At 38.5% G+C, this 26,147-nt stretch overlaps 3 protein-coding genes across 4 annotated transcripts; 2 read left to right on the forward strand and 1 right to left on the reverse strand.

Annotated features, from left to right (window-relative positions):
* The first annotated feature begins 780 nt into the window (after nucleotides 1–780).
* On the forward strand, nucleotides 781–5,733 carry LOC133531504 (Fanconi anemia group D2 protein). The gene is made up of 2 exons (XM_061869764.1): nucleotides 781–1,831; nucleotides 2,239–5,733. The coding sequence occupies exons 1-2, from the start codon at nucleotides 1,267–1,269 to the stop codon at nucleotides 5,661–5,663; spliced, it is 3,990 nt and encodes a 1,329-aa protein (XP_061725748.1). The 5' UTR covers nucleotides 781–1,266; the 3' UTR covers nucleotides 5,664–5,733.
* Nucleotides 5,734–6,623: 890 nt separating this feature from the next.
* LOC133531505 (zinc finger protein 880-like) lies at nucleotides 6,624–17,480 on the reverse strand. 2 transcript variants are annotated; one of them, XM_061869766.1, is made up of 3 exons: nucleotides 16,956–17,467; nucleotides 10,030–10,103; nucleotides 6,624–6,996 (listed from the first exon to the last, which is right to left on the reverse strand). In XM_061869766.1, the coding sequence occupies exons 1-3, from the start codon at nucleotides 17,236–17,238 to the stop codon at nucleotides 6,790–6,792; spliced, it is 564 nt and encodes a 187-aa protein (XP_061725750.1). In that variant the 5' UTR covers nucleotides 17,239–17,467; the 3' UTR covers nucleotides 6,624–6,789. The 2 variants fall into 2 exon arrangements, with proteins under 2 accessions (XP_061725750.1, XP_061725749.1); XM_061869765.1 differs by lacking the exons at nucleotides 6,624–6,996; nucleotides 10,030–10,103 and adding an exon at nucleotides 15,415–16,336 and having other exon boundaries at nucleotides 16,956–17,480.
* A 326-nt stretch (nucleotides 17,481–17,806) lies between these two features.
* On the forward strand, nucleotides 17,807–25,078 carry LOC133531791 (V-type proton ATPase subunit S1). The gene is made up of 3 exons (XM_061870192.1): nucleotides 17,807–18,763; nucleotides 20,863–21,020; nucleotides 22,851–25,078. The coding sequence occupies exons 1-3, from the start codon at nucleotides 17,935–17,937 to the stop codon at nucleotides 23,067–23,069; spliced, it is 1,206 nt and encodes a 401-aa protein (XP_061726176.1). The 5' UTR covers nucleotides 17,807–17,934; the 3' UTR covers nucleotides 23,070–25,078.
* The last annotated feature ends 1,069 nt before the right edge of the window (nucleotides 25,079–26,147 follow it).

The raw sequence follows: 26,147 nt of genomic DNA on the forward strand, positions 1-26,147 counted from the left end.
TGAGAAATTATTGCATGGGTCTCCATACAACAACTTGCTAGATTTACTACACTAATAACAACATTTATAAATACAACAGCCAATACCTGGGTAAATGCAATCTCCATAGGCAGATCTGATGCAAAAGTGTCCAGTTGTCAGCTATAAATAATAGTTCCATTCCAAATCTCTCCAGAGTAGCGCTAGAGTAGCTAAAGAACCTAGGCGTTATAGGGAGCGTGCATGAACTATAGGAGGCAGCACAGGAGCCGTCAGATTTTTGGCGCGAGGCGTAAATGTGATGTGATGTTTATTGTTCCAATGTAGCCCACAAGATGGCGGAACCTACCATGCACAACAAAACACGTGACGTGTAAATATACATGTTTATTGTTCCGATTCAGGCCACAAGATGGCAGACCCTCCAACGCGCACGGTCCCTATTAGGGAGCGTGCATGAACTATAGGAGGCAGCACAGGAGCCGTCAGATTTTTGGCGCGTGGCGTAAATGTGATGTTTATTGTTCCAATGTAGCCCACAAGATGGCAGAACCTACCATGCACAACAAAACACGTGACGTGTAAATTTACATGTTTATTGTTCCGATTCAGGCCACAAGATGGCAGACCCTCCAACGCGCACGGTCCCTATCTCTTTTTGTGTACGGACGCAGGCGCGGATACAAGGGGGGGGCCATAGGGGCAATGGCCCCTTTTTTTTACCTTATTTTCTGTGCAAAAATATATGATTTTCTCAAAATGCCCCCCCCCGAAGCCAAATCTTGTATCCGCGCCTGTACGGACGAGTCACAACATGCACCGCCATAGGTTTGTACTTGTACCTATGCTTCGGCAGAGGGGAAATAGTATGAATGCCGTCTCCCAAGGATTTTTCTGAAAATCTATTTTAATTTAAATATGTGAAGAAAAATATCTTGAATTAACCCCTATTTCTTTCAGTTGTAATGGCTCCTCTACACGATGGCCCAGCGTCGGCCAGTCCAAGGGACGCATTTATGCGTTAGAGGGAGCAAGTGAAATTGCTATCTCCTTCCACCGCATAGCTGCGTCCCTTAGGCTGGCCTACGCTGGGCCATCATGTAGAGGAGCCCTAACGTATTTTCAGCAGTTTAGCTAGTGTCCGAACTATCACTCATGACTAATTGACATTTGACAGTGACAGCATTAAACTAAATAAATGGCGGGCTTGTTATTGTTTTGTGGGCTACAAGTTCAAACCTCATTAAATACTAATTTATGTTTGCATATACTAGTTGAATCTTAAATATGAGCTTAAAACGCTCTGGTATTGGTCTGAGCAGTCAACGAAAGAAACTCTGTGTTTCCGAAACCTATTTGCACAAATGGTTGAGACAAAGCGGTTTGATCTTAAAGCATCCGCCGGAAAAGTGCGAAGCGTCCGAAGAAACAGTGAAAATAGTGAGGAATTTAGAGAAATCCCTCAAGAACCATAACAACTATCCGCGCAATGTCTCCGAACTGCTGACAGACTTTGAAAATGAGTGCAAAGACCAAAACATCTTACAACATTACGTGTTCCCTAATATCGTCAGGATTACTGACGACAACTGCGAAGGTAGCCCCAGAGTTAGCCAAAGCGTAGTTAAAATATTACTAAGCATTCCTGCGTTGCAGAAGAAGCTCACAGACTATATATTTAACAAGGCAATAGATTTGGCCGCATCAAATGCTTGCGGGCCTTGGATCCAGAAGATTCTGAAATGCTTCTCAAGTTTAGATCAGATCGTAGATCTGCAGAAAATCTCGACGTATTTGATAAATTTACTGGAAATTGCGTCAGAGAAGCCAGTGAAGTTGGAAATCATTACTGGTAAGTCATTCTACACTCAATGACAAAAATCAGGTCTGGCATATTCAATTATATTATTATATATTGCTTGTTTAGCCCAATGGTTCACTGGTAGAGAATGCCTCAAAGCGTTAAGTCTACCATAAGTACTCTTTTTTGTTAATTTGTGCAATAAACTTTAACCCTTTAATGGGCAGACGAGTATAAGATATTACAGAAAATTTAACCCTGTCATTTTGAAATGAAGTTTAAAATCATTGTTATGGCTTGGCCATTTTTGCACATCGATACCATATTCTTTTAATCCATTAATATGGATTAAATAAATATGGTTTACAATTACAAATATATTACAGAAAGAAATTAAAAGTAATGTAATTGTAAACATTGTAATAGTTCTCAAAACAGATATATTCATATTGTTGCAGCAATCCCAGACATCATAGGCGATCAAGAACTTGATAATGTAGTAACTGAGCTAAGCAGGATTCTGCGTGAAGACCTAGACCTAGTTCCGGCCATACTAGACTGCTTCACCTATCTCAGCCTCTCTGATGAACAATACAGTCAGCTGCAGCAAAAAGCACTGGCCATCGTCAAAAATATTCCCAAGTGTATGTACTATCCAAATTTCGTCAGGTTTCTTCTTAATGAAAGAGCCAATGAAGGCTCATATATGGAAATTGTCCAAGGAATAAGAGATGCCCTAGGCTGGCCCACATCCTTAGCCTCTCCTCAAGAAATAGCCTCAAGCCAAGTTTTAACTGCCGCAGCAATTAGAAACTCGATGGTAGGATCCAAAGCCATAGCCAATGCTTGGCTGAAAGTTGTTTCAAATTGTAAAACTGACACTGAACATAAACCTATAGACTTCATCATACTCTTGATTCTTTATTCAACTTCAGAAGACAAAGAGAAGCTTGTAGAAACTTTAATTAAAAAACAGGTAAAACTTAATATTCTTAAAGAGTCCTTGATCAATGATGCGTTTGAAAATTTCGAACCGATTTTGAAAGATAAATTCGATACGTTAATCAGGTTGACCAACTCACTGATGAGAATTCATTCGGAGCCTTTAGTGATATCTTTAGCATCACATATGTACGTTCTGATGTTTTCTCATGCCCCTGACAGGCAGACTATAGTCGCAGAGTTGCTGCACGTGGGTTTGTACAACAAAGAGTGTCTCATGAACACTTTGGTTATATTGAATAATGTGGCGACTAAAGATATGAGCCTCTTAAAGCCTCAAAGCTTGCAGATGCTGAACCTTCTCGACTACACCGATAAGATGACGCTAAACGAGTTCAAAGCCGTCGTCAACATTGTCTGCGGGCTCGCCTACAGCTACGAGAACTCGGTAATAAGAGATGACATGCACATGATTATAAGAAAACAACTTGGCACGTCGAGAATTAAAGTGAAAATCCATGGCATCATATCCGGCATACATGCCATTAAATACCTCATAGCAAAGGACGATGATGAACCCACGATAGATTTACCAGATGATGTCAGTTACGGTTCTACTGCACTTCTCTCTACAGGAGACCTCAGGGAAGCTGCGGAAATCATAGAATTCATCAGCAGAAGTGCATCCAACCACCCTGACATTACAGCCTTGTTCTACGATGAAATGTCAGCCGTTGTGTCGTTAGCTACGTGCATGAGCAAGAATTTTCTGGCTTGGCTCATGGACGCCGCCACTAATGACTTGCAGCAAAACTTCATTGTCGATAATATAAGTAAACCTCGCATAAATAATTTGAAGCTGACAATGCAATATTGTCTCAATGCTGAAGGAGAGATGGACGAAGTTATAGCTATTAATATTGCTGGAATAGCATTGGAGGAGAAGGAAGTCAATGTAGCTATACTGTCTCCTCTTTTCCGATTGGTGGCGACGCTCCATTCCCGCCAGCATGAGGGTGATCTATCCACTATTGACGCTTTGCTGGGGTGCCCTATTGTTATGCCAGAGTTTGACATCGACGAAATCGAAGAACTGGACAGTACCGCCGTCAGTGGCATCCTAGATTGTTTGATCCATTGCATAAATTGGTTTAGGGAATTATTGAACGCTTTCGCGATTCAAAATGACGTGAATTTAACTCCGAAAATTCTTAGCAGAGTTCACCAGGTCCAAGAAATGGAGATGTTGATATCAAATGTTTTGATAAAAGCGAATATCGCGTACAAACCTCCCATTTGTACGTTTAATGTTAGCGTGTACACGGGGAACGCAGCTGACAGAGGGGTAGTCAAGCCAGCGCCCAAGCAAAAGCCACAAAAAAAACTCGCCCACAACGATACCGTATTACCAGAGACTGCTAAGACTCAACCAACACCAAACGCGCCGATAAAGAACAAACTGGAAACTATCCATAAGTTACCACTCCGTGAACTAAGCGTAGACCTGCTCAATCTACTGAACAACGAGCTGTCGGACGGAATGGAGAATCTAAATATGAAATCCTTAAAATTCTTACTAATGTGCCTGAACGCTAATTTAGAGAAGATTCTAATCTCGAAAGTGAAGAGAATTACGTTCCTCTCTAAACCAGAAGACTGTGTGGCTTACGACGCAAAAAAGGCGGAAGAGTGCGCGAAGACAGTCAATGAAGTTCTGCCGAAGGTGATGTCTCATTTGGAAACGGTGACTGCATATATAGAGAGAAACTCCTCTGAAAATACCCAAAATGACAGTGGCTTCATGTACCCGCCAGACCTCGAAGAATATCTAACATGTTTGGAGTACATGTACATTTTCCTGACTACATATTTCAAATGGATCGGATTCAGGAACCACCATGTCGCATTATTTAAGGTTTCTTTGAGAACTGTGTCAAAGGACAATCCTGATGCAGTTTCTTTAAAAGAACTGCTTCTAGGTGTCTCTAAATATCTCCAGAAGCATGAGAAATACTGTTTACAATTATCTACTGCAGTGGCTTTGATAGATTTGATGAAAACCTTCCAAGAATACTCCAGCAGTAGTATTCTAGTAAAGATACTAAGAGACATGGCGAAAAATTTCCTTTCTCAACAATGGAAAACCTTTGACGGCGTACCAGAAAAGGGTCTAGTTTTCAATCAAAGTGTTGATAAGCTATTCCAAATTTATTTCACAAATAACGAGATCATTTCCTTGAAAAATCTAGCCCTCCAACTGAATACAGAAATTCAGAACCTCAAAGGAAAGAATGATACGTTGGAGTCATTCAAGTGCATAAATAAGAGCAATTTTCCTATTCTTTATAGGAATTTAGGGACGGCAGTGCACGAGGCCGCTAAAACGCGGCTGAACCAAGGATTAACGAACGCCGAGAACTTAGAAGTATGGAAAGACGTCGCCACTGTTCTAAAGTACATGTCAGATGTCGCCAAAACTTTGGAGAACAGAAATAATTTGCTGGCGTTCTTCAAGAAGTCTCTACCTATTCTGAAGCTCTTCATTTCACAGGGCATTCCTATGTTGCAGTTGAATTTTAAAACGCGAACGCAGGAGGTATTGGAGGTGCTAAAGATTTTGCAGCAATCGACTAGGTTCCTGCAGTCGCTCTGCTGTCATGCTCGGATGAAAAAAGATATGGCTTTGATGAGTAAAGTGCCTTATATGCGGCAAATGTTGGAAACGTTGGTATATAAAGTTAAGGCTGTGCTTGCGGCTAACAATTGTTCCGAAGCGTTTTGGATGGGGAATCTGAAGAATAAGAATATACACGGTGAAGTAATTGCCACGCAAGCGAGCCAGGGGGATGAGTCGGTGGACGACTGCGACGAGCAACTACCGGCGGATGAGAGCGGTGACAGTGATGATGGCGACGTTAATAGTGTCAGTGATATTATATAACTAATTTAGTGTTTAAACAAACAATGCCACATTTAATTTATAATACATTTAATAAATAATAAAACGTTGATTTATTGTTTTCTCTTCATGATGGCTTATCCTTCAGTGATCACTTTTATTTCTGGGGCAATCCAGAAAATTGTCGGATACGCGACGCTATTGTTTAACACTTCTGATAAAGCTAAGAAGCTGATATTTGGAATGATTATGATTACATATGATTCACGGTTAGTTTCACTAGACTTAAATCGACCGGGACTCAAACACGCGTAGTGACACTGGGAGTGCAGTGTGCTTGGACAGATCAACAAGTGTGAACACGAACAGTGGTACCGTTGAAAGTGAACACAGCCGATGCGCACGAATAAGGGTAGACCGAGCGCGGTCTAAACAACGTTGACTTGACACCCACCCTTGAACAAGATGCATGTCGCATCGAAATATCGGGAGCTCGAAAACAATACCAAAGGGTAATCACGTCCATATACCGGTCGATTTAAGTCTAAGTATTTGATAACTTAACTTTAAATTCAATGGTATATAATAAATAACAAAATTCTGTGGGTTAAGGAAACTGCCATATGCGTCACGTCCCCGACAGGTCTACTATAGACCTTGTTGTGGAGTGCCCCTTGCAGACTATCACATGAATTTAGGCACAGCACAACTAATTTTACATTTGTGGGCGTGAAGATAAGGGGGTGTGTAAAATTGTACCCCTTGTGTCAAAATGCCTCGCTTACTTATAGAGGGCGTCTCAAAACTTCGATATAATGGCCACGATCATTTCTTTTCGTGAGTTGGATTGTGTTGTATGGAATTTGTCTAATACGTGGGCCAAATGAGCAGGCTCGAAGTTGACGAACCCTGCCCTGAAGGTTAGATAATAATGTTATACTAGTTACCTTTGTAACTTTTGTTCCAGTTTTGTGCCAACATAACTTAATAAAACAGAAGAAATACCATTGAATCTTTATTCATATAACTCATATTAGTATATTTATATGTTAAGAAAGCAGGAACAGTTAAATTAAAATCAAATACACTCCTATAAGAGTTGTAACATGCTTTGGTAGAGTCAGATCAAGATAAGTTGGCAGTGATTATGACAGCCAAGTTTTAAATTTTAGAACAAGGCCTGTAAAAAGGGCAGTTTACCCTTACATTGATAGATGAAAAACAAGGAACATCCCTCGTGATCTTTACAAGTGATATCCACGGGTGTTAACTTTCCTTCGGGCGGTCCGTCGAGGGAGGGCAAGTCTGTAATGTTGTCGTTTTTGTTGCACACTACTACTTTTTCACCGACCCACTTCATTGGCTTGCAACTACTCTGGAATATATACAAAATAACAATAAGTAAAACTTAGTTTAGGGATGAAAATATTACATTACGACATAAGTGCGAAGTAGGAAATTCGCAATATCTATTCGCACGTGTATCGTACAACGTTTTACAGTACATATGGGATATGGCCCTTAAAATTTTCGACATAGGCTACGTGTTAATGACCGCATTAGTGCGGTAAAGTAGGTAGCACTATATCTACTGTAATAGTTATTACGATACAAGTGCAGAAAATAGGAAAAACGTAACGAGTGGTGATAAATTAAAGTAAACACGACCGAAGGGAGTGGTTTAAATCGACACTAGCTGCGAATTACCTATTCGCACGTGTATCGTACGACGTTTTACAGAACATATGGCTCTTTTAAGTTTCGAACTTTCGACATATGCACGGAAAGTGCTCATAGCACCATATGTACTCTATGTATGTATGTATGTAAACACTTTAATGTACATAAGGGACAGGTAAAGATACAATAAAAGGAAAAAATAATAATGTTGGCAATGTACAAAGGCGAACTTATCCCTGTAAGGGAACTCTTCCAGTCAACCTTTGAGCAGTTGAGAGTCAAAAGTAAAACATAAAGACAAACAAACACCATGTACAATAACCGGCCAAGAGCATGTCGGGCCACGCTCAGTGTAGGGTTCCGTAGTTACTCTTCCGTCACAATAAGCTAAACTGGAGCTTAAAGTATAGTAAATTGTTAACCAAGGGATGAAACGGTACCTTTCACCCGAGTTAAACAAATAGGCAAATTTGCATAATCAGTACCTAATTAAAGTAAGTCTTTTTACTATGAAGGGAAAACTTTTTGCGATAACTCAAAAACAGCTAAACTGATCATGTCCGCTATAGTTTTCATTTAATGTCTTTCTTAAGCTCTACTTCCAAGATTTTTTTCATATTTTTTGGACCTATGGTTCAAAAGTTAGAGGGGGGGGGGACACATTTTTTTTTCTTTCGGAGCGATTATCTCCGAATATATTCACTTTATCAAAAAATTAGTTATTGTTTTGAAATTATTAGTTTTGAAAGACCTTTCCAACGATACCCCACACTCTAGGGTTGAAGCGAAAAAAAAATTTCACCCCCCAAATTTTTAGATTTTATTATACGACTTTGTCGGCTTTATTGATTTATATATCCATGCCAAATTTCAGCTTTCTAGCACTAACGACCACGGAGCAAAGCCTCGGACAGACAGACAGACAGACAGACAGACAGACGGACATGGCGAAACTATAAGGGTTCCGTTTTATGCCATTTGGCTACGGAACCCTAAAAACTGTAAAGATAAGATAAAGATAGTTTATTATTCAAGTAGGCATATTACAATGTGCTCATGAACGTCAAATAAACTTACACCGGCTCTAACCCTACACCTCTGACCCGAGAAGATTAAAATCCCCTTTCAATTGGAGGAGGGTATCCCAATATGGACCGGCCATTAACTCTGCGGGACACATCTTTTCAAAACAATTACATCTTAAAATTAACATGCATTAAATAAGAAAAAATACAATTTAGATTACCGTAGAAATCATGCAAATACTTTTCTTTGTAGAAATTTGATTAAAAAATATATATGTACATCAAATCATACAAAAGTATATCTACAGTAGGTACATATGGTGCTAGTTTACAGCACTAGTGCGATAATTAGCACATTACTGAACTAATTTATCCTCACTCGTTGCGAATTTTCTAGTTTTGCACTTGTATCGTAATGTACAATTTTTTTTACTACGTCGGTGGCAAACAAGCATACGGCCCGCCTGATGGTAAGGTAAGCAGTCTCCGTAGCCTATGTACGCCTGCAACTCCAGAGAAGTTACATGTGCGTTGCCGACCCTAACACTCCGCACCCTCGTTGATCTCTGGCAACCTTACTCACCGGCAGGAACACAACACTATGAGTAGGGTCTAGTGTTATTTGGCTGCGGTTTTCTGTAAATCGCGTTTTCACTTAGTGTTCTGAGCAAACATAATTTTGCTTAGAGCAAATATTTGCTCTTATTTACTATTGGAGCAACTGTTTCCATTCACCGAACGAACAATAAACGATTGCTCGCTCAGAACTGTTCAGAGTACCAAGTAAAAACGAGGCTTTTTAGGTGGAGGTACTTCCCCAGTAGCGCTCTGCTCTAGATCTGGAATGACATCCGCTGTGCTGTGCCCTACCACACAAAGCGAGATGACATTCACGATGCCCATACTTGTCTTTTAGACGTAGTTTAAGGACGTACCCGGGTCCAAAACTATTATAATTATTTATATCTTTTTTATATTTATTTTACTTAATTATCAAACCGACAAAGTGGTAAAATAAAAACTAGTTTATATGTAACATTTATATCTAAGGTACCTCCCGTACAAGTAAAGCGGGGAAGTTTTTTTTCGTGTCAACCCTAAAGTGTGTGTGTTAGAAATGTTAGAATGGTCTTTCGAATCAGGGTCTTCAATAGTAGATTGTTAACCAAGGGATGAAAGGCATCCATATCGGTCAAGGTAGTTTGGCGCTCGAACTCGAACGCAGTGAGTCCAATAGTCCGAGACTGAAATAGTGCCTTTCACCCGAGTTAAACACTCGTTTTCATTTTGAATACGAAGACAGTAAAATACATGTGTATTTAAAATAACACGGCTAAGTTTAAACTTCAGTAGTATTCCTTGAGGGTACTTTCAATTAACAAGTTAGGTATTAATTATATCGTTATTTATGGAATGTGGGATCGAGTTAATAATCAGAGGATGGAAACTGTACAATAGACTCAATCAAAACCAACATTTTAAATGATTATCGTAAAAAAAAAGTACTTAGAAAGTACAGTGCTCTAGAGCAGAAACGTATCATTTTCTGCACAGTTTTTAGAACAACAACGACCCACTTTCAGAGCCTGAAACAAAAATCATTTTAGGATGAAGTACTTATCTTAATATTTCGGAAAAACTTTTTCCACCAACGATTTTGTTTAAGAGATAGAGATTAATATTTGTAAAAATTATAATCTTACCTTATAAAAGTTTTCTCTTGTCTTCCCGTATGGAACTTCACTGGAATATTCAATTATGTGGTTGCCTTCAGAACCTGTAGGTAAATAAATAGAGTCAGACCAAGATAAGTCGGCAGCGATTATGATAGCCCAGCTTGTGCAAGTAAACGTCATAAAACGGTTACATTTCCAAACCCTTATCATGTACTTGGCGCAAAACCTTTTAATTTCGGTTTTGCTCGAAAACCGTTCTTTTTAAACCGGTTTTTATGAGAACAGTTCTTTTCAAATTAACCGGTTTCTTCCTATATCAGTGTATAGACACTGATATAGGACGTAAACATAGGTTTACGTGGCACACCACCATGCCGGCCGGCCGTTTCATCACTTGTCGATTCGCGTTCTTATAAAAGTTCGGAGGAAAACCCGAAAGAAACCGGGCTATAACCGCGAAAATCGAAGTTCGTCAATTGCGGACATTTTTCTCTGTCACTCTAATCACGTCTTAGTGAGAGTAAAAGAGTAAGATCCCCGCAATTTGCGAATTTCGATTTCCGCGGTAGGCCCCCCGGTTCCGAGTCTTGCGTCATAATTGGTGTCAGCGGCCGGCAAAACGTCTCGTTTTGTCGCTGGCCAACACACACAAGGAGACAGTCTCTCCTTAGACTTAAAAGTTCAATATCGCTTGCATGGATTGCATGTCGACGATTCGTACAGCGCGCCTTTGAACCGAGTCGAATGGTCCAAGCTGGACTACCACGAAAATCTAAATTTCGTTACCTGCCTCTCCATCATTCTTCATCGCATATTTGAGAGAATGCCTGCTAGAACGTGAAACAAATTCAATCGATCGATCTAATGTCGCAATGTAACGCAAATGGAGAGGCTTTGGAAAGGCCTTATGGGATCAAACGCTTCACACATCTTGCTTAATTCCATTGTAAGGATACGTAAAAGTTTACCAATCACATATTAAGTACCCAAATTGATCAAGCTTTTCTCGCTGAGTTTATTTCTCTCACCACAGGCAACGAATACTCATCGAGACAATTCTTAAGACCTCATAAATTACGAGTAACACACGGCCCAAGATAATGTTTTAAATCGACACGAGATGCGACTTACCTATTCGCATATGTATCGTACAACGTTTTATAGTACATATGGCCCTTTAAATGTTCGACACAGTAACGTAATATGCTGATTTTCGCACTAGTGCTATAAAGTAGCACCATATGTACTGTAAATATACTAACCAATCTCTTTGCTGACGCAATTTTTATAACCAATTCCGCCGACGTCGGTGATGGCATCAGTCACTGAGACCAGCGCGATGAGCGCGAGCGAGCGAACGAACGGCATGGTAACGAGACTGAATATTACCGACAGACTTCTGTCATGGGTTTTATAACACAAAATACCGACCTTAGCCAATCGCTTAATTCAATTTGTTCGATGATATTGCAATTAAGCAATTAACCGAGTCAAATTAATAATATGTTGAAGAGGCCATAAACAAATTCCTATAGCGCCAATTACATTAACCCTTCCCGATTTCGGGCCTGATAATCGTTTTCCATTTCACGGAATATCAGCACATCTTTAACAATAAGTATTTGACATTTAAAAAATACTTTGTCTCTAATTGTCAAAAATGTTCAATGTTTGATATTTTTGCATAAGAACCATTGGTTTGCATTTCGAATATTTTAAACGATGTACTGATATTTGGTGAAACGGAAATAGTTATTTGTGTCCCAAGGGAGGAAAAGTAGGAAATTGCGTGCCGCGTGTAAAATTGTTACCCGAGCCGACGGCGAGGGTGGCAAACACGCGGCATGGAATGTCCTACGTTTCCTCCCGTGGTGCGCGTACCTACTATTTTTTTATTAGAAAAATATTATTTCTCGGGCCCGAAATCAGGTCTGATAAAAAGTGGATGTAATTGGCACTTGGTTACTTCACGTCACCAGGGTGCCTAGCCAAGATGCCAATCTTTTACGCTTCGTGGCGAACGAAACGTTAATGTCTCTGTCGCACTAATATGGAAGAGTGATAGAGAGATATTATCGTATTGTTCGCTACGGCGCAAACGATTGGCCAATTTGGCTAGGCATAGGCACCCTGAAAACAATGAGCTTGATAAAGTTTAAATTTCTGCCACTACCACTTGAGAAATTGTTGAGCGAACAAAATCGCAATGGAATCATAATCAACATCATGCGATAAGATTAGATAAGGTGCATTGGGGTTATTTCGAAAACGGCAAATATCTTCTGAACAGTGAACTAGAAGCACTTTCTACTGTAGCAACAGTAAGCAACATGCCTCGGTAAGCGTTGCAGGGTTGCAGGTTTCATAGATAGTTGCCATTTTCAAAATTATCCTAGTTTCGTAATTACCTCAACGAACTGTATACCTGACGCGGCGAATGATGATCTCTATGATAATATGACGAAAACCTATGTCTTAAATTAAGCATATCCAAGCCCAAAAGCGATTTGGGTTAAAAAATAGGTTTTTATCATATTTTCGTGAGAGTCAGAATGGCGGGTGTACCTAAATAAAATTAAATGAAAACCATACCATATTTTGTACCTAATTTGTACTATTTAGTACCTCCTTTAAAAAAATTTGTACCTCACGGTACTTAAAGTTATCACCAAAAAACAGGTCACCCGCCATCCTGACAGTCAGAATGGCGGGTGTACTTTATTACGCTATGTTCCCGTGGTTATTGATAAAGTCTATAAAAGCCAAATTTTTGTACCTGTTTTGTACCTTCATATTCAATTATAATATGAGTCATTTTATTTGTGCTTTCCAAGTTTTACTCATTTTATATTTTGCTTGCTATTACAATTTTGCAGGCGTTATAATTTTTCAAATTATCGATTTCATTTTGAAGAAAAAACGCTAAGGTACAATTATTTTTATTACGCCAGGATTTAGTACCTTTAATGTTTAATCTGTTAAGTTCAAATAACTCAGTAAATCATGAGCCTCCCACTCCCGCCTGGGGTCCGCTTGGCAACTAATCCCAAGAACTGGCGTAGGCACTATTTTCTACGAAAGCGTCTGCCGTCTGACCTTCCAACCAAGAGGGGAAACTAGGCCTTATTAGGATTACCTACTCCCGTTTTATCACGAAGTTTTCTTTCGCCGAAACGCAACTGTCAAATATGTATGTATTTCGTACCTAGTTTGATGCAATGGGATGGGATAGATTTATGTACTTCATTTTTTAAAAACAAAACTTAGGTTTAAAAATTGGTTTTATGTACTATGAGTTTTATAAGTGATCACTTAGACATGTACCGCTCTGTTGTTCACACTTCCACTAGTAAGGAATGCGACCTAGCACCAAGATTGGCGATTCGAGATCTCGCACGAAGATAATAGAACTGCTTGAATTCTTTCCATCTCGATCGAAATCTCGAAAATATTAATCGAGGTCTTGACTGAGATCCCAAAAAACGAGATATCCTGTCAACGCGATTGAATCTCGAAAATTCGTGCGAGATCGAGATTGCATTCCCTACCCACTAGTATTTTTTCTGGGTCCTATATTCACTTGTAGTCGGGCCTATTGCGTAACAAAGTACCTACAAGCTAATATTATTAGCGGTTTTGGTTGTAACTTGTACTTTTATGTTGCATAATAAAGTACAAGATACAAGTATCTAAATTACAAGCTAATAATATTAGTAACTCGACTTGTAATTTATAATTTGTTGTTGCATAATAATGTAGTAGTAATAAACTACAAGTTGCAAAATATTAGTACTAATAACTCATATAATTAGTGAATTTTACTAGTTTTTGTTGCAAAATGAAAGCAAAAACACAAATTATTAGAACAAACTCGTAATTATTTCTACGTACGTCAGGGGCACCATATTTTTAAAATATTAGTATTCCATTGATGAACCGTTAAACCGTTATATCAAAAATGAACCATTTATTAAATTCATCTGATGACGAAGATGCTGAATTTATTCTACAAATAAGGCGACAGCGGAAAATGTACAGTAAGCGATTAAATTTCACCTTTGAAAACAGTGCATATTTCTATGAAATGTTCCGCATGACATCAGTCAAAGCTGAACGAATTCTTCAAATAATTGCACAAGATATTCGACAAAAAACCTTCATGTTTGTTCAACTTTTCCCGTCATTTTTTTATAATATTGAAATACGTTTGTACTGAAAAACTTCAATTATATTTTGTTAAATAGCTGTCGCCGAAAATATGTCAATATTCAGTATTCAAATTGCCGCCTAAATGTTACTTTTTAGAAAAAAAACATGACCTAGGCAAAGGTTTTACTCATTCAGCCAACAAATTTACTGATAATTTGTATAATTTGCTGATAATATTAGCACCAATGTTACAAGTTCCAATAAATATATTATGCAACAGAATATATTAGTACTAGTAATTTGAGATTTTATAACTTGTAGTTTAGAAATATTATTAGCAATTTATGCGACAGGAATATTCTTGTATTATTAGTAAAATCAAAAATGGTTATGCAACATAAATAAGTACGATTTGTAAATCATTGTCTTGTAAGTCTTGTAACTAGTATTATTTCCTAGTATTATTAGTAAACTTATGCAATAGGCCCCAGGTCTCTATAAAAATAGCTTTTCTAATGAGAATTTATGGATCTCCATATGTCGTATTAACAGAGGTGAGGGCCTACCACAATAATCGTAATTCGTCAATTGCGGGCATTTTTCTCTGTCACTCTAATCACGTCTTAGTGAGAGTAAAAGAGAAAAATCCTCGCAATTTACGAATTTCGGTTTTCGCGGTAGGCCCTCTGATAACCATGTTGGAGCTCTAGGCAATACAATTTTCGGGCTCCCATTTTCCCATGCCCAAAGGTTTTCAATTTTAACTTTATTCCATATATTATTTCTATTAGTTTCTAGCTGCTGCGGGACCTTAGGACGTACGTCGCATCGCAACTCTGTTCAAGGCTGCGTTTCCACCAGAGATGTACGAGGATGCGTTTGTTAAGTACTAATAGAATAACTCTGTGGAATAACTACACGCTGAGCGAGGAAAACAATTGAATGATTAATCGGCACGTCGGCACTTTCGATTGTAAACTATTGATAATAACAATCAGTAACTTGTTGCCATTGTTATTTGAATAGTGTCTATGTTTTTAGTTTTAGAGATGTCCCGAATAGTGGTTTTGGCCGAAGACCGAATATTCGGCATAACGGCATAACATTTGTACATTTTGAGGCACATTTATTATGAAAACTCTTCGCTAACAAAGCACAATGTTTGCTAAGAGTAAATTTTTGTTGCTCAGAACCATTCAGAACTAGTGAATGTAGTCAGAGTCAACAAAATTGAACCTATGATAAAAATAAAATACTAGTAAGTAACCAAAAAATGTTCATAATACAGTCTTCGTATTTAACAACTTTCAAAGAAACATTTTCAACATATTTATTGTGTTGCGGTTATTTTTATTGTGTAACTTATCCTTTTAGTTAAGTAGGTTTAAGAGATATTCGGTATTCGGCCGAATAGTAGTCAACATTCGGCCAAATACCGAATATTCGACAAAGTGACCGAATAGACCGAATACCTAGCTGCCGAACATTCGTGGCATCTCTAGTTACTACGCTCTAGTTACTTCGACTATCGAGTGCACTGTTCTCAGTACATTGTGTGTACCAACTTATGTTTATTCAGGTCTCATTTCTCTGTAAATATCTTTTGTAAATCAATAGTTTATCTCACAAACAAATTCATTATGACATAAGTATTGACATTTGTATGGTGGCTTGCCATGTGATTCAGGTAGAGCTTGTACAATAGCAAGTTCTTCTTGAAATTTAGGTTCCGCATGATTATCTAACATATGCTTAACAAGACATATTTCTAGGACAAAAATTTCATGACATTCGTGACATGTATATGGCTTATTAGGTTGGCAATCGTTGCCTTCTGTGGATAGTGCTTTATTGCGTTCAAAATCAAGCTTTCCTAAAAAAAAATTGTCAGGCTTCAATATACCTGGTTTCTTGTCGACAATTTCCCTTACCCTTTTGGAAGTTTTAAAGTGAATAATTAGATGTTCAGTTAACCCATTTACAGATGGACAAATTTGGCAACAAAACTTGCAAATATACATTATATTCCTGCTGGGAACTTCATATTTAGCATGAATTGCAAACATATGCCTTCTTAAGCTATCTTCGAGGTTAAATGTTTTCCGACATGCATGACACTTGTAAAATGCCTCGCCACAATTGTATTCAGGCACTGTGGAGCTTCCTGTTGCAACGTATGTGTGCTCTAAAAACAAATAAACTTTTTAAGGTCAAGGAAATATAAACCACAAACTATATACTTTTTTGGGTTCCAGGCCACTGGAAAGCCCCGAATGGCGCATTGAGAAACGGGTCGAGATCTTGTTTGAGTGTGCATGCGGCGACGCATAGATACTATGGCGCACACATACAAGCTGCGCGCGGTGCATTTGTATGAAGATAACTTACTTCCCTTTCTTTGTACTATAACAACACTGGTCCTTTGGGATTTTAACCTCTATTGGTTTTAAAGTAAATTTATTGTTATTACTAAATTAATTAGAACTTACAACTTACTGCAAAATTTAATTGAATAAATACTATGGTTAGTTAGAAATATTTATTTACAAAAAAAATTGGTACAGTCAGACCAAGCTATATGTATAAGTTGGCAACGATTTTGATATTTTTGATAGCCCAGTCTGTGCAAGTGATAAGTAAACGTCACAATTTCATAGAAGTGTAATGTTTAAAATAACACTTGCACTGTCTAGGCTGTCAAAAATCGCTGCCAACTTGGTCTGACTTTTTTTTAAGCTGTTACAGCAATAATTTCGAAGTAATTTTTTATACACCTACTACTGCAAGTTGTGGAACCAACCAACCTGGATAAGGTAAGGCTACTTTAGGCTGCCCTATCACCTCAGGGCCCAGCACAATCTCCTCCTTAACAATGTGGTCTACGTACAGGCCGGCCTGCGCAACACTCTCTTCAAACTTGCTCTCCTCTGTCGTCCAATTAGGCTCAAGCTTTATCTCATCTAAATGGCTGGTCTGTGGGTCCGGTTTCTCTGTTTCATGGTCCTTGTACATGGCCTGGGCACCCTCGAGCTCTCCTTTACCGGGTTCCACCTTAATTCGCACAAAATCATTGCCTTCCAGCGACATTGGTAGTAACTAAACACCGAATAACGTAATTTCCGCATATATTATGAACACTGTTGTTGTATTATATGTTGGGATATTAAATAAATAAATACGTATACTTGCTTTCGGAAAACAATTCAGAACATTTTTAAAATACCCACCTCTGCTTACTTTTTCTTTGACATTGACAGCTATACAGATTATACAACATTTGTAATAAAGAAAGCTGTTTATTGTCATGCAATTTCCCAAATAACATAATGTTTGCCATTCCTACAACTCGTCGTGTAAACCAGGCATAAAAGCTGGTTGCTTTGAATTAAAAATACCAATAATGCATTATGGTTTGATTGATATTACCCATATAAGAGGGTAACATATTATCGTGTAAATATTGAATAATATATTACCACTATTGAGTACATCAATAAATAAAGCGTCTAATGTATGAAATATTCTGAATATATACTATTTCTGTACACATTGAAGGTATAGTTTGAAAGGTTTTGATTTGAACATGTAAAGTTGGTAAAATATTTTTTTTACACCTGCCTTGCTAATGACCATAGACAAGCGTCAAACTCATCATATGATCACTTTTCACATGACCGATGGTCTATCGTCATCGCCCATTTTCTGTCGTTTTATGACAATTCTGGACTAAAAACTTGCTTTTAGTCCGCAAACGTCCACTAGCTTTAGTAATAAGCCTTCAAAATGGCGTTTAGCTTAGTGTTCACGTTGTTAGCCCTTAGCGCGGTAAGTTACGCGACCAATGTGCCAGTGTACCTATGGGGTGATCTGGCCAAGACTTCGCTAAAAGCCAGCCCCCTATACACCGTGGAACCCGAAGAATTCAGTGGTATTCTGAACGAGGAGCTGTCCAGGGACCCTTTCACAGTGATATTCATCGAAGAAACGTTGTCTGTTGAAGATTTTTCACGTAAAAACGCCGAAGGTAAAACGTCGTTCCCTTTCCTGAGGGACAACATTCGTAACTCAGCTTATTTGCCGTCGGTGCAAAACGCGCTGGGCGCGCTGAACAAGCTAGCCGATCCCGAGAAAGTGAATCACGTGAAGCTTACCGAAAATGGTCTGTCAGCTGAAATTGAGCCAGAAAGTGGCAAGTTCTTGTTTATCAACCTTAAGGACGCTAAAGAGGGAGAATCACGCTTCGATCTGCTGCGCCGTCACAACGACTTCATGGAAGAAATGTTTAGCAAGCTTCAGGAGCGTTATCAGACAGTAGTGGCGATTTACACCGCTCACTTCCCCTCGTGGACCGTGAGCCATTCTCGCGTCCGTCGCCAGGCTCAAAATAACGAGACCCAGAGTGATAACACTACTTTGATGGTCGAAGGGCTGCTCCTGGCCTACAAAAGTGTCAGACTGATTGATGATAATGCTGAGACCGTGTTGACAGCCATAACTGGGTCTTCCGTTGTTGATGCTAATGCTACGGCATCTACACAGAACTCCACCCTCACTTCTGGAGAGAACAACATTGTTCTCTACTTCACACAGGAGCCAGGATATTGGGTTTTGCGTAAGTACATTTGAGACTTTATATTAGCATGCTATGCTTAAGGCCAAATCAAGAGTATTAACAAAAAATGTAGGCCATTTTTGGGTTGCTGATATTTAATTTCCGTTAAGATGGATAACATTTGGCTGGTTTTAAGAGCTCCTCTGGGCATATCATACCATTTTGGGACAATTTTTTAGGATGTATGTTGAAATTACATTTTTTTATAGCATTCCATTTAATTTAATATAATTATATAAACAATGGTACATCTATCGGTTATAACTGCAGAACAAATCATATTATTTTATAAAATATTATTATATTCTTGTTTTTTTTTTTTTTACAATTGGGTCAGCCTAATTTTTCAATTACACATTTTTATTCCTCTCTCTCTTTTTACCCTGTCTCTACCCTTGTGTAGGCCTCCTCCATTATACTCCACTCGTCACGGTTCTGTGCGACCTGGTGCCACTTCTTCTCTGCATTGATTTGAAATAACATAAATTTCAAATGTAATTATATTTATGTAACAACCTTGACATACTTTCTGGCCTAGTCGGTACTGACCCTGCCTAAGAAGTGATGGTTCTGGGTTCAAATTCCAGTGAGAAAAAATTATTTGTGTGATGAGCATCATTGCCAAGCCATAGGTGTTTTCTATATATCTACTTCTCTATATTAAAAATATTATTGTCTAAGGTGGTTTTCAGAATAAAAAGGCTTTTGCCTTAATTATCCTTAATTTTTCATACAAAATTTATTAGTCAGTTTTGTAATGGTCCATACAACATGTATGGTTAATTGGTATTACTTAAATCAATAGTGCTTGTGATTCTGCTTAGAAATAACCCAAAATGTGTAAGGCCCACAAAAACAGCATTATTGGGGGTTTAGTCAATCTGTGTAACAATATCCTTTAATATTTATTTTTATTTTATTTATTTATTAATCAGGCAGGCAGTTGAAACAACTGATAGTTGCCTGTATCTGAGTGATCTTCACTTTAATATGTATTCTTTGCGCTGGTTAAGTATTTGTCTAGTCTGTTCTTAAACTGATTGACATTCAGTGCTGAGACCACATCTTCTGGTAGTTTGTTCCATGCTTTGACCACTCTGTTGCTGAGAAAATGTCTGCGGGGGTTGTTTTTAGACAGTTCAGATATTAACTTATATTGGTGGCCTCGCAGACGGGTGTTACTATTGCGCTTGTACAGGTCTTCAAACTGGTCTATATCATAGTGTCCCGTCAGAATCTTAAACGTTTCAATCAGGTCTCCGCGCTCTCGGCGATCTTTTAATGTTGTGAGCTTCAGCACTTTAAGTCTTTCTTCATAAGACATGTTTTTTAGTTGTTTCGGTATTTTTGTGAAACTACGTTGCACTTTCTCAAGCATCTCAACATCTTTGACGAAATAAGGACTCCAGACTTGAAAAGCATACTCTAAGATGGGTCTAACATATGTCTTATATATCTTAAGCATGAGTTCTGGCGTTAGGATTCCAAAGGCTTTTCTAGCGAGGTAGATCAAGGATTTAGCTCTTTTGGTAATGGTTGTGAGATGTTCTTCCCATTTGAGGTTTTCAGTAATTTTGACTCCCAAGTCCGTTTGCACTTTAACTGGTGTAAATTTGGTTCCTTCTAGGGCGTAGCTAAGATGTGGATTGTGGTTACCAACTTGTAGCACTGTACATTTTTCAGTATTCAGACTTATAACCCATTCCTTTGACCATTTTGCTATCTCGTCTAGATCTTTTTGGAGTTGGTCGAAGTCGTGTAGAGGGTTAGAAAATATCTTCGTGTCGTCGGCAAAGATACTGACGTTACAATGGAGATTATGAGGCAGGTCAAATGTGTATATTATATACAGCACAGGTCCAAGGACAGATCCTTGAGGCACACCGCTGTGAATTTCTCGCTGCTTTGACAGCGTATCACCAACTCTTACACGGAAGGTTCTTTCTCGAAGGAATGCCTCAACCCAGCTGAGATGCCTTCCACGTATACCCACGAATTCTAATTTTTGTAACAGTATATTTATTATGTAAGGCTATAGAAATCAGTACAAACTATAAAATATTTTGTAGTAAGTACAGTTTTGTGACATGTATCCACAGAAAGAGCCTCCTGGTCTAACAGCACAGACTCCAAGGACCTGACAGCTAGCCAGGACCTGACGGTGCCGCTGGGCTTCAGCTACCGTTGCGCGCAGAATGTGTCCTTCACTCACGTCAACGACTCCAAGCATTTCACCTTGACCTTTAGCGATTTGAAGGTATTTATGCAAGCATTTTTAAGCCTTTGACCACTAAAGATGTCAATTTACGCGCGCAGCTACAGAGCAATATCAATCAAACATTAAACATTTATTCAGCAAATAGACCACAGTGGCACTTTTACAAGTAAAACTTTTACAAGCAATAAAAATAACCTCATTCTTCTTTCTAGCGTTGTGCCGGCATATTGCCACGGCTCATGGGAGCCTGGGGGGTGCGCTTGACACCTAATCCCAAGATTAGGCGTAGGCATTCGTTTTTACGAAAGCAACTGCCATCTGATCTTTCAACCCAGAGGGTAAAACTAGGCCTTGAGATTAGTCCGGTTTCCTCACGATGTTTTCCTTCACCGAAAAGCGACTGGTAAATATCAAATGATATTTCGTTTCATTAAAACTAAAGCACATTCTAATGCCGCACTAATGATACCTTGGAACCAAGGTATAAAATATTTTTTCTATTTTTATATATGTATATATTTTATAAGTAATAAAGTTGTCATTACAAGTAAAAGGGCAGGGATGGTAACATAGTTGTATCTTTGCATACTCCAGGGTATAAATTCTAAAAATAAAAAATGTTAAGGGTCAAACATTGAGGCCTATTCTGTGCTTATCATTATCATATTTTAGTAGCTAGTGTAAGTCAAACCAATTAACACATCTAAGATTTGCGGATGACATTGTTATACTTGCTAAAAACCCAGACTACCCAAACAGAATGATAAACGACATTTAAACTAACAGCAGAGAAGTAGGACTATCAATGAACCTGGAAAAAACAAAGGTGATGACAAATGGCGAGAAGAACATCATTAAAATAGGAGAAATGACAGTGGAATATGTGGACGAATACATTTACCTCGGTCAGATTATATCACCTGATGAAACAATAGAGAAAGAACTAGAGAGAAGAATAGTGAACGGGTGGAAAAGGTACTGGTCCCTGAAAGAAGTCTTCAAAGATAAACAACTCCACTCTAAGACAAAGGGTCAACTATTTAACACATGTGTTCTTCCCGTCCTAATGTATGGTAGCCAGACCTGGGCCCTGACAAAAGCTACAACATCCCATCTAGCATGCTGCCAGCGCGCCATGGAAAGGAGCATGATAGGTGTACGGAAAACTGACCGGCTACGAAATACCCTAATTAGGAATAGGACGAAAGTCCAAGACATTGCCATAAAAAGCAGAAATAAATTAGCAGACATAAATGGAAATGGGCTGGCCATATCATCCGAGGCACAGATAAATGGAGCAAGCGAGTCACCCAATGGTTCCCAAGAGAGGGAGAGAGAAGAGAAATGAGATGGGATGATGACATTGCGCAGGTAGCTGGCCGTACCTGGAGCAGACTGGCAATAGATCGGAGAGAGTGGAGAAGGTTGGAGGAGGCCTTTGCCGAAGGGCAAGCAGGCAAAGAATACAAAAGATGGGAGATAATAGAGAGATAGTTCCTTCTGTTCTTGGTCCTGTAAGATAAAGGCTATTTTATTTTATTTATTTTATGTAAGTCAAACCGCATTAAGAATATTAAAATTCCAAGATTCTACTCGTATGAAATCGAAAAAACCTGCAGTAAACAGTAGCACCCATTAAGCAGTAACGTCTACGAATGATGCTTAATAAGCTTAGAAATAAATTAAAAGTGGAAATTTTCACTGTCTCGGCTTAGACTCGAACTCACAACACTGGATCACTAGCCCATGCTCTACCATCTGAGCTACTTTAACCGCAGCCGAGGACAGCGAAAGCTTAAGGCGCATATGGTGGAAATATTACAAATACAATATAATTTATTTAATTGACCTTATTGTTTCTTTATCCAGATCCAACCATTCTTCATTAACAACTCCACCGGCCTGGAGTTCGGGGACTCGCTCAACTGTGTCGGTTTCTTCACCGCTCCCATCTGGGCCTCCCTCTTCGTCACCTTCATTCTCCTGTTCATCATGTTCTTCGGTATCATGATGATGATGGACATCCGCACCATGGACCGCTTTGACGACCCCAAGGGCAAGACCATCACCATCAATGCTGCTGAGTAAGTTTCTGAGCGGGTTTGAGACAATTATACATAAGCTACTCCAATGTTCTTTATATAGGACATCCTTTTTTTAAGCTCTTTGTCCCTTTAGGATTTTTCATAACATTTTTGTAATTTGTACAGGACATATTTATTATATAGCATATTTATAGTTTGTTAAGAATTAATTATTGTTTATTAAAGTTTGTTTTTCAGTTTGTTTATCAAACAGCATTTTTTAAATATTTAATATTATAAGTTTTACATTGTGATTTTCAATCGGCCTAACGAATAAAATCTATTAATGTAATTGTCTTAAACCCCTAGCGTAAGCCTATTAAAAACATAAGTATAGAACCTCTATAGAGCTCAAAATATTTCCAACTATTTATTATAACTCGTTAAAAACGGCTGGATTCATGCGATTTAAGCCTTTATGACAAAAGGAATACGATCGAAATGCATTATACTCGCTGAAGTTAGCCTGTGTTCCTAGTAATATACGGATATATATGAAAATTGGTGCCTCTATTCACAATACTAGTGTTTAACATATTTCTAATGCTTTTAAATTCGATTGAATATATCGTTCAGTAATGCTTAAATTATTTAAAATATATATAATGCTTATGTTCGGTATAGCTTGTTATATCTATGAAATACGTTGTAAATACAAGAATGTACAGATGCGTCACTCAGGTCGTAAGATCTGTCAAGGTCAGACACCTCAGTCGGTGTAAAAAGTATGCAATTATGTGCCCTATGTCAACCTATTAAGAGTGTATTTAGCATAAAGTATACTGTTTCATGTTCCATTTTAAATATTTTGTTAACCAGTAACTTATAGAATTAAAACCGATCATGTGCCTACGATCTACATAATTGAAGTAGTTTATAAATGCATGTTTAAAAGCAAAAAGCCTGTTTTCATTTTCGACTCTATTGAATCGCGTTAAGGTTCATTCCATTTATTATTTGGGATTTTTTGCTTTTAAACATGGACGAGTAGATTGTTATGGCTTCTTAGATATATTAGAAGGTGCGAATAGGACATTACATACAAAGTTAAAGGACTGTTTTTAATGTTAAGCTGAACACCGAATAAAGTCAGTAGAACGTGTGATAATATTATTTGAAACAAAACAATATTAATTTCAAGTTAGGTGTCCATGGATTAAAGCACAAGGTTCTTTAAGGCATCCTCCAACGGCCAAATCTTACGTACAATCGCGATCAGGTATATCGGAGCGGCCAAGCCGCTCAAAAATATCTAGACATGCACGTTAACCTCTTTTTAATACAGGCTTTGTTCAGATATTTGTGAACACTGACCGCTCTGATACATCTGATGGCGGCTGTACCAATGTGCGTTAGTAAAGACGCTTTATTCTTGTGAAAAAAATTAAAACCTGTAAACACTCAACATTGTTAAATAATCTGTGTAGACTGAAGGCCTTAGTATATCAAGTCTGATTATTTGAACAATGACTACAATAATTCTGAGCTTCTGAAGTAAAAACGAGTAATGTGTCATTATCAAGCGAAAGGTCAACAGGGACCTTTTGCGTGACATCGACACAAATGGTTTGAAAATTGTGTGCCCTCCAGTTTAGTGCCAATGTCATTCCATAATTAAAAATGTGAAATTATTAATCGTGTTGTTAAAGAGCTGTTCGCGACCCAACTGTTAGAAAAGGACGGGATGTGTTAGACAAAGACAACACTACTATCCTTTTACGACTTAATTATGAATTTCAGCGAATTTGTAGTTAAATCGCGCGATTGAATCGTGCGTTTGTATTCTCGCGAATAATCGCTGTAGTACCTATGGTCGTAACAATTGGGAAGCGAGTAGCAAGCTTTAGAAATTTGTAAGGTCTTTAAAATGTAGGTGTTGAGACACTTGAAAGATATTTTAAAGGTCTGTAGGGTAAGTGTAACTGCAATCAAGTTTCGATTCATTTCTGTAAATAATTTCAGCTTTCTGTATAATTGTTTTGTTTTTTGAGAAGTATTAAATTGTGAGACCAATTTGTTTTTTAAGTCACCTGTCCATTCAATTAGAAATAGTAGAACGTCTAGCATCCGACGGTCCTATTACTAGTACAAATTACTTCCAATGACATCTAAATCATTATTAACACGTTCACGGGCAGTACGCCGAGAGACGTAAAATGGAGAGCCTCATGATATGGCACCACGTCTGTAGCCGATGATTTTTACTTTGACCGCAATCCCGTCCACGGCCACTAAGTTTTAATAGGATTATAATGAAGTCAAGTATCTTGTGCCGTTTTAGGCACACCACAAAGGCTCTCTTGTGTCACAGCATAATCCTCAGTGACTTACCGACTTTATGCACCACCTACTGGTAACTAAAGCCATGACGCATGCTGCGGCACGACACGACAGTACGTTAGGAGGGCTATAGACGAGATACCACCACGAGCCTTTTCAATGCCACAATTTTGTATACGTCTTCATACGTATACAAAATAAGCTCTCAATATGTGGCACAAATTTTATAGAAAATGCGATATTGCACTACGTCCATTGGCAGGAAAACATCTTGTATGGGATTTACCTGTGCCACATCAAGCGGTTTCGGGAATGGCGCTGTGCCCGTGAACGAGTTAGCCTGCCGTGTCAAACAAAAGCTGTTACTCGGACGCCGTCACCGAAGTGTCAAAAATGAAATTGAACTTATGCATATGTTCGTAGGTCTATATTGCACTGTCTTGATTAATCCGTCTTTGGCGTTGGACCTACGGTGCGGTATATATAGAAAACTTACAGCTAGAATAACAAAATAGGTTGCGAAATAGAAACAGTAAGCCAATTACAAGTTTCCACATATGGATTTGGGTAGGACTTCGTACATATTTGTAATTGTTACGAATAAAGGTGACGTTCGGGTTCCGTCCGCAGCTGCACTACTGCGGCATTATTGGAAGTATTTAACCACATCTTAAACCACTGTTTACCACACCTTTGCCGTACGTTACCACACATTTACCACACATGTAACACACGCTTACCATACTCCCACTCCCATACTGGTCGTTCAAGATGTTTCCAGAAAGAAAAAAATATACCGGTA

This window comes from Cydia pomonella, chromosome 25 (assembly GCF_033807575.1).
Source record: "Cydia pomonella isolate Wapato2018A chromosome 25, ilCydPomo1, whole genome shotgun sequence".
NCBI classification, from domain to species: domain Eukaryota; kingdom Metazoa; phylum Arthropoda; class Insecta; order Lepidoptera; family Tortricidae; genus Cydia; species Cydia pomonella.

Coding starts and splice junctions, on each gene's coding strand:
- LOC133531791 (XM_061870192.1), top strand. CDS start 17,935: ATGGCGTTTAGCTTAGTGTTCACGTTGTTAGCCCTTAGCGCGGTAAGT. Junction 18,764..20,862: donor GCCAGGATATTGGGTTTTGC/GTAAGTACATTT, acceptor ATGTATCCACAG/AAAGAGCCTCCTGGTCTAAC. Junction 21,021..22,850: donor TGACCTTTAGCGATTTGAAG/GTATTTATGCAA, acceptor TTCTTTATCCAG/ATCCAACCATTCTTCATTAA.
- LOC133531504 (XM_061869764.1), top strand. CDS start 1,267: ATGAGCTTAAAACGCTCTGGTATTGGTCTGAGCAGTCAACGAAAGAAA. Junction 1,832..2,238: donor GAAGTTGGAAATCATTACTG/GTAAGTCATTCT, acceptor ATATTGTTGCAG/CAATCCCAGACATCATAGGC.
- LOC133531505 (XM_061869765.1), bottom strand. CDS start 17,238: ATGTCGCTGGAAGGCAATGATTTTGTGCGAATTAAGGTGGAACCCGGT. Junction 16,337..16,955: donor AGTAGCCTTACCTTATCCAG/GTTGGTTGGTTC, acceptor ATTTGTTTTTAG/AGCACACATACGTTGCAACA.